At 44.3% G+C, this 8,641-nt stretch overlaps 1 protein-coding gene across 1 annotated transcript in view; it reads right to left on the bottom strand.

The window, feature by feature from the left end:
- Window positions 1–7,288, bottom strand: part of LOC124008894 (rho guanine nucleotide exchange factor 11-like) — a 35,617-nt gene extending 28,329 nt beyond the window's left edge. The window contains exons 1-6 of the mRNA XM_046320491.1: window positions 6,673–7,288; window positions 4,966–5,219; window positions 1,158–1,249; window positions 460–564; window positions 320–369; window positions 158–215 (exon numbers count right to left, since the gene is read on the bottom strand). Of these exons, the coding sequence (XP_046176447.1) occupies window positions 158–215; window positions 320–369; window positions 460–564; window positions 1,158–1,249; window positions 4,966–5,000 (340 nt within the window). The 5' untranslated portion in view covers window positions 5,001–5,219; window positions 6,673–7,288. The remainder of the gene's footprint in view (window positions 1–157; window positions 216–319; window positions 370–459; window positions 565–1,157; window positions 1,250–4,965; window positions 5,220–6,672) is intronic.
- Window positions 7,289–8,641: the final 1,353 nt, after the last annotated feature.

Raw genomic sequence — 8,641 nt, forward strand, 5'->3', positions numbered from 1 at the left:
AAAGAGAGAAAGAGAGAATGAAAAATAAAGAAAGAGAAAGAAAAAAAGAGAAAGATAATTTAATAAACAGCTGTTGGCAATGACATTTTACTGACAGCATAGACCTACAGTCATCATAACCTTAACCATCATCGTTACAGAAACCAGTGACACTCACACTTGATGAGCTTCACCACCTCCTGGTGAGACATGGACGACACCAGCGAGCCGTTCACCTGAGAAAGAAAGAGAGAAGGCAGACTAAGTCTGCTGATTGTATTGAGTCTCTGATGACCGAGACAGAGATGGTTTTTAGTTTAAGTTTGAAATGAGGCGTAACCTTTATGATTCTGTCTCCCTCGTGGACCCCTGCCTTGACTGCTGCACCACCTGCATGAAGAAACAGGTGAGAAACATTCCAGAACCATCATATAAGACCTGTAGAAATCAAGTCAGTTACTGTGTGGATGTGTGTCTGACCTGGTCGGACATTCTGCACCAGCTTGATCCTCTCGCCACACACGGTGAAGCCAAACCCCAGCTGGTCTTTCTGTACCACCACACATCTCTGAACCAGACCTGGACCTGAGAGAGGGAGGGGGAGAGAGAGGGAAAGAGGGGGAGGTGAGAGATACGAGAGGGAGATGGAGAGAGACAAAGAAAAGGGAGTTGAAGAGAGAGATAAAGAGGGAAAGAAATAGAGAAGTAGAGAGATGAGAGATGAGAGACAGAGATAGAGAGAGAGAGATTAAGAGAAGACCATTCAAGTCAGTTGGGCATACCATGAACCAGTACTAAACTGCTATATGAAATCACATTTTCAAATCCAATTTTATTTGTCACATGCGCCGAATACAACAGGTGTTACCGTGAAATGCTTACTTACAAGCCCTTAACCAACAATGCAGTTCAAGAAATAGAGTTAAGAAAATATTTACGAAACAAACTAAAGTAAAAAATATAAAGTAACACGTACATAAAAAGTCTATATACAGGAGCTACCGGTACCGAGTCAAAGTGCAGGGTAGAGGTTAGTCGAGGTAGTTTGTACATATAGGTTTGGGTATGCCACATCTGTGCTACAAACCTAGCCTCATAATTACCAGATGGATCCATGAAACATTCATGTAAGCTTGTGAGATCAGATGACTTGTGAGGCTACTACAAACCCCATGTACCTGTGTTCTCAGGGGGGATGTCAGCTGGAGGCTCCCTCTGCTGGCCGCTGGAGGTGTTGCGCTCCGAGTCTCCTATCGTCAGGCTGCTTAGCCTGGAGGGAAAAGCAGGACATGAGGAACATGAGACAAAGTAGGGTGAAGTCGCCCCTAGACGCTTGATCTGGGGTCCATTCAACATTTCCCCCACCAATGGTTAAGGTTAAAACTGGGGGAGGGAAAGCTGATCCTAGATGAGTACATAGGGGAAACGTCACCCCAGAACATGTGAGACACACATAGGCTACACTATTGAAGGAGGTTGTGAGGAAAGAAGGAGAGGGATGTCTGGCAGGAGGATGGGGGGCAGGAGGAAAGAAGGAGAGGGATGTCTGGCAGGAGGACGGAGGGCGTGAGGAAAGAAGGAGAGGGATGTCACGCCCTCCTTCAACAGTGTAGCCTATTTGTGTCTCACATGTTCTGGGGTGACGTTTCCCATATGTACTCATCTAGGATCAGCTTCCCCTCCCCCAGTATTAACCTTAACCATTGGTGGGAGAAATGCTGAACAGACCCAAGATCAAGCATCTAGGGGCGTAAAGAAGGAGAGGGATGTCTGGCAGGAGGACAGAGGGCGTGAGGAAAGAAGGAGAGGGATGTCTGGCAGGAGGATGGAGGGCGTGAGGAAAGAAGGAGAGGGATGTCTGGCAGGAGGATGGAGGGCGTGAGGAAAGAAGGAGAGAGATGTCTGGCAGGAGGACGGAGGGCGTGAGGAAAGAAGGAGAGGGATGTCTGGCAGGAAGGAGGGCATGAGGAAAGAAGGAGAGGGATGTCTGGCAGGAGGACGGAGGGCGTGAGGAAAGAAGGAGAGGGATGTCTGGCAGGAAGGAGGGCATGAGGAAAGAAGGAGAGGGATGTCTGCAGGAGGTAGGAGAAGGAGGGTGTGAGGATAGAAAGAGAGAGAAAGGAGGGCTAGAGAAGATGAGATGGAGTGAGGTAGTAGGAGGAGAGAGTAAAGAGGAGTGGTATAGGGCAGGGACACAGAGTCTGCATCTCAAGTCGCCTTTCCCTGGATCCTATCTCCTTGCCTCCTTCTAGACCATATTGGAGAAGGTCCAAGATCCCCCTCCACTCAGACCTTCTTCTCCAATACATTTTGAGAAGGAGGCGAGGAGACCATTTTCCATCAGAATTTGCAAATAAATTAGTTAAAAATCCTACAATGCGATTTTCTAGATTTTTTTCTTCTCATTTTGTCTGTCATAGTTGAAGTGTACCTACGATGAAAATTACAGGCCTCATCTTTTTAAGTGGGAGAACTTGCACAAATGGTGGCTGACTAAATACTTTTTTGCCCCACTGTAGGTGGGTGGAAGGAGAGGAGAGGAGAGGACACCAGGGGGTAGATAGATGGACAGAGTGCCAGGACTATAGGTGGGTGGAAGGAGAGGACACCAGGGGGTAGATAGATGGACAGAGTGCCAGGACTATAGGTGGGTGGAAAGAGAGGACACCGGGGGGTAGATAGATGGACAGAGTGCCAGGACTATAGGTGGGTGGAAGGAGAGGACACCAGGGGGTAGATAGATGGACAGAGTGCCAGGACTATAGGTGGGTGGAAGGAGAGGACACCGGGGGGTAGATAGATGGACAGAGTGCCAGGGCTATAGGTGGGTGGAAGGAGAGGACACCGGGGGGTAGATAGATGGACAGAGTGCCAGGGCTATAGGTGGGTGGAAGGAGAGGACACCAGGGGGTAGATAGATGGACAGAGTGCCAGGACTATAGGTGGGTAGAAGGAGAGGACACCAGGGGGTAGATAGATGGACAGAGTACCAGGACTATAGGAGGGTGGAAGGAGAGGACACCAGGGGGTAGATAGATGGACAGAGTACCAGGGCTTGGAGGAGAGATCGTGTGAGGAGAGACTGCTGGAAGTGCAGTACTGTAATCTGTGCTTAGTTTCTACGAAGCTCAACAAACTGAGCAGAAAACTCACCAAGCAGCAAAAGGGCTGAAAGCGAAGCGTCAGAAAGAGAGGGAACAATAGAGAATACAGAAAGGGACCAAGAGAGAAAAGGAAAGAAAAGGAGTTTAGGATAAAGTAGAAGACTTAAAGTGGAGAAACACTGACAGACAGGAGATACGGCTGGGAGATGTGGCCTAGCAATCAGATCTCCATTATTTCAAACTTATGGGCAAATCACTATATATAAATATACGTTTTTTTAATGTTCTCTCTAAATAAGCGTTGTTGTACAATGAAAGGTCAAATACCCTGCATTTCAAACAGTCATCAATAATCTAATGAATTCAGGGTTTGTGAAGTTATACCCAGGCTAAATATGAGCTTTCCACAAAAATAAGACCCACTAATAACTGAATGACTTTATCAAAATAGTTTAACCTCTCCAACTGTTTGAAAAACATGTTAGCCTGTCCACCTTGTTCAGATGTTGAAACCAAGTGGCCTACCTTATTCCTCAGAATGAGAACGAGTTGCCAATTCCTTATATAACTGTTCTTTATGCTTATTGCACATTTATAAAACACAGACTAGACAGCTAGTATAACAGTCTTTGGCTAAAATGCTGCTAGCGGTACGTGGTAACCCAATGCAGATTATTCGTTATCCAGAATCAATGTTAATTGATACTTTCGTTTTATTAGTGTCTGTTCTGTGGACAATTTGAGGAGTTGAGACTTAAAATGGAAGAGTTCATTTATCCTCTATTACAGCAAAAATAATGTCTCAATGTGTTTTGGGATCCATATGACCTACTCTGTTGGACCAAACCTCAAATGCAAATAGCGGAAGATGTGATCTCTCAACATTGAAGAATTTGTTCTTAACTGACTTGCCTAGTTAAATAAATGTATAAATAAATTGTTGGCGTGAGGCAGGGGGAGGGGCTTGGTCTGTGTGTATACCATAGAGGAAGAGGCTAAGCTAGAGGTTTCACTCTCGCTAAAATATGTCCAAAATAAGCTGTGTTTCTATAGGCTTATTTTGGACCTAAACTTGTCGCCTGACTTCCCGACTTTGGGACAACGATTCCCAGACAGACAGACAGACAGGCAGACAGGCACACAGAATAATGGGCAGTGAGCCATAAAGGACGTCACATCAAAGGTGATAAAGCTGCCTCCCAGCTGAGAATAGCCCTGTACAGAAGGCTAAGCTGAGGGGATCCCAATTTAACACAACATCCAACAGAGATGCAGAAGCTTACAACTAGGCCTTCAATTAGTAATGGTAGAAGCAATAGGCTAATTAAGCAATAAGCCACGAGGGGCTGTGTGTGGTATTTTGCCAAAGGCTAAGTGCTGTTCTTAAGCAAGACAACGCAGAGTGCCTGGATACAGTCCTTAGCCGTGGTATATTGGTCATATCGTATACCCTTGAAGTGGCTCTTTGCTATTGTAAACTGGTTACCAATGTAATTTGAACAATAAAAAGTTATTTATCATACCCAATCAGCATTCAGGGTTCAAACCACTTTATAATATATTATGTTCAAATATCAGGGTTCTCCCCAGGATGTTTTAACAAGGTGGTACTTATTTATTTTCATTACAAAGTGGCACAGGTAGTCCACAAGGTAGCGCAGTGTCAATCTTGCACAATTTAGGGAGAACCTTGATAATAGTCACTGGCTGCCTATCTGTAGTCACTGCCTCTCCCCTTCTCAAAGCACATTGCATTTCCCTCCCCTCTGATATACTCCCCCAAGGCATTTTGGGAAGGATACAAGGAGAGGACATGAAGAATCAAGGAAATACATTTGTCCCATCTGTCATTAGCACCACCATCACCAGCAGTCAGTCCTACCTGTCCAGTGTTGAGGTGGGGGTGCGGAGACTCATGACTGCAGACGGCTCGAGCGCGTCCGTGTCCTCTCCGGCGGTCCAATTAGGTCACAGCAGGGTGACCATCTCCTTTGTTCTTCAAATTTCTTCCGCAGAGTTCCACAGTGCTGCCGCCTGCCACGTTTCAACTCCTCACGTCAGCTAGTGGGGAGCTTATTCCGTTCAGAGACTGTTCTGAGCACCTTCCTCATGTTTTCACAGGCAATCTCCAAGTACCTTACAGTAGACAGTTGAAATGGGGACCCAGGCAAATTGATACAGTGTTAGAACTATCTAGTGCCACAGGAAAATATTAGAAATAGCTGGTGGGTGGGAGACACCTTCAAGCAAGATGCATGAAATTCAGACACCACTGACTGTGCAATGTCTACTTTGTTCATTCAGTCTTAAGACAGTGTCATTACATAGCAATCAACATGAACAAAACAATTTAACAAAACCATTGTTTTTAAAGGTAAAAGGCTTGTTGTTGTGTTTCCCGTCTATTTTTTTCCTGTTGTTTTTTTTCTCTTTACTTATCGATTGTTTACCTAATACATTTTTTAACTTAAAAATTGCACTCTTGGTTAGAGCCTGTAAGTAAGCATTTCACTGTAAGGTCTACCTACACCTGTTGTAGTCAGCGCACGTGACAAATAAACTTTGATTTGACGTGATAATAATAATTTAACGTCACAATAACTTTTCATCAATTAAGAGCTGGTGACAGTGATGCTTGGTTCGCTGTCTGATATCTATGTAAACAGCTCCTATTCTACTTTCTGAGATACATCAGCTGGTAAGCATCCAAAACGAAGGACACAAATGCAATTCAAACTAGTATCCCAACATTAATATCATTCAAATCTAAATAACGTTTGAAATTATATTATTCTAGTTTATTATGTTGACACTGCCAAGCCAATTAACGTCAGCTAACGTTAGACCACTCTACTCGCATTATCCTCAGTAAATTTGTTTCCATCCCCTGCGAGCTAAATTTAGTTACAGAGTCCTTAATGCTAGTTTACTGGTGTGGCTCATCCAGATGACCAATAGTACATGTTTGTCTGTTTTAAAGAACTTGGCTAACGCTCAATGTGGGTCCAGTGGACTGTTCCGAGGAGCTGGCTAACTGCAACATTGATATTGCACAATTCAACCCGTCTCGTTCAATACATGGTGCAGATTACCTAGCGAAGTGTGCAGTTTGTTATCTAGCTTGTTTGAGAGAAGACTATCCGCTGTAAACAGAATGGCATCTGACCTGACTGGACGTTGCACTGCAACACGACACCACTAGCTTGCAATTGTGGCTAGAAGCTGGAGCCTGTGTATTGCTAGTTAGCAATGCAAAGTTAGTTAGCTACTTTGCCAGGGCTAGCTGTTGGCATGTCAGTGAACGATGCAAGGGAATGTTTCTGATGAACTATCCCAAGCAGACAAGCGACTAGCTTGCTGATGTTATTGACATCCAGGATAAAATGCAGTGATGTTTGCTAGCTAACTAACGTCAGTTAGCGCCTTACATCAAGTTAGCCATAACCATAAGGCTGGCTTACCGTCATGTCAAGCTCTATAGACAAATATTGTTTTGATGTAAATGAAACACTTGCTGTTGCCAACAAAATGCAGCACTCACTTGTGTAGAGAATATTTGTTTTTTGATAAGCTAATAATGTCTGGTTACCTAGTTAATTCTGATAGAGGCCGAATGCCATCCGCGACATCACCTACGCTCTGTGACGGCACAAGCGCGTTCCGTCGTCTATGACGGGGTCTAGCTGAAGCTAAAGAATGAGCCTGCCACTCAAATACATCCGCAAGGTAGAATCTGAAACGCTGCGACTGAGGCCAGTTATCCTTCTTGAATGTCATAATATGTCCAGTGCCCTATTCGTAACAATGTGTTCATTACATTACATTTACATTTAAGTCATTTAGCAGACGCTCTTATCCATTAAACTCGCATTCATTTCTTTATGGAAAGACAGTCCCATTCGATTCGTCGTGGCTTTCCAAACAACTCGCTTCATATGATCAAACTGGTTCATTCCATTAGGTGAGATCCCATTGTCCTATATTTCCTCGCATTCCCTGATTAATCCACATTTCTGATTGCATTAATATGTTCATGTATTTAATTGCAGCCTTCAAACCGATGTTCCATATTATGTTGTTATTAGCTAGCTAGTCCTCTCCCAGACAGTATTTGGTAGTTGTGTATGGATATCAAACCATGTCCGAAGAGCAAGACAAACACAAGACGTCACCAACTGGTCATACTCCAATATTGCAACACTCCATACAGAATGACCGGTCACCAGAATTACCAGTATTGTATCAATACAGCCCATTAACAGCTAAAACGTTTTGTATAATTTGCTGGACCCCAGGCGGTGTAAGATCTGACCTACGTCAGCGACACCTAGGCACAGGAATGCGACCTATGTCTGCAACTAGGGGCTGAACCAGGACACAAAGTTTTGGAACGTTTAGATATGCAGTATGTGTTAACATGCCTCACCGACATGTAGAACAAGGAATCATTGTTGATTCTATTTGTATTTGTATTTAAACTGAGCAATCATGGGAGAAGGGCCTTGGTCCTGGAGGTGACCAAGAACCCGATGGTCACTCTGACAGAGCTCCAGAGTTTGACTCTGTGGAGATGGGAGAACCTTCCAGAAGGACAACCATCTCTGCAGTACTTCACTAATCAGGTCTTTTTGGTAGAGTGGCCAGACAGAAGCCACTCCTCGGTACATGACAGCCCGCTTGGAGTTTGCCAAAAGGCACCTGAAGGACTCGCAGGCCATGATAAATAAGATTCTCTGGTCTGATGAAACCAATAATTATCGGGGTGGCAGCATCATGCTGTGGGGATGTTTTTCAGCGGCAGGGACTGGGAGACTAGTCAGGATCAAGTGAAAGATGATCGGAGCAAAGTACAGAGAGATCCTGAATGAAAACCTGCTCCAGATCGCTGAGGACCTCAGACTAGGGCGAAGGTCGCCTTCCAACAGGACAACGACCCTAAGCACACAGCCAGAGCCCAGACTTGAACCCGATCGAACATCTCTGAAGAGACCTGAAAATAGCTGTGCAGCGATGCACCCAATCCAAGGTGACGGAGTTAGAGAAGATCTGCAGAGAAGGATGTGAGAAACTCCCCAAAAACATGTGTGCCAAGCTTGTATCATCATACCCAAGAAGACTCGAGACTGTAATCACTTCCAAAGGTGCTTCAACAAAGTACTGAGTAAAGGGTCTGAATACTTATGTAAATGTGATATTTCTGTTTTTTATTAGTAATACATTTTTTAAATATAAATAACAACTGTTTTTGCTTTGTCATTATGGGGTGTTGTGTGTAGATTGATGAAAAATAACAATTTAATCAATTTTAGAATAAGGCTGTAACTTAACAGAATTTGGAAAAAGTCTGAATGTACATTATAGCAATCCGTAAGTTTATAACGTGCACGCAACCATTGGTTGATGCATGCAACGTCTAAGCACAGGAGCGCGACCATAACCTACTCTTTAAATACAAGGGGACATTCCAGAACATCGCCGATGGGGGCATGAGGATGAAGGTTTGAATTCATGACTTACTACCAAATGTCGCATGGGGATTTGTGAGTGGGCCACATGAG

This window comes from Oncorhynchus gorbuscha, linkage group LG21 (assembly GCF_021184085.1).
Source record: "Oncorhynchus gorbuscha isolate QuinsamMale2020 ecotype Even-year linkage group LG21, OgorEven_v1.0, whole genome shotgun sequence".
Taxonomy (NCBI): Eukaryota; Metazoa; Chordata; class Actinopteri; order Salmoniformes; family Salmonidae; genus Oncorhynchus; species Oncorhynchus gorbuscha.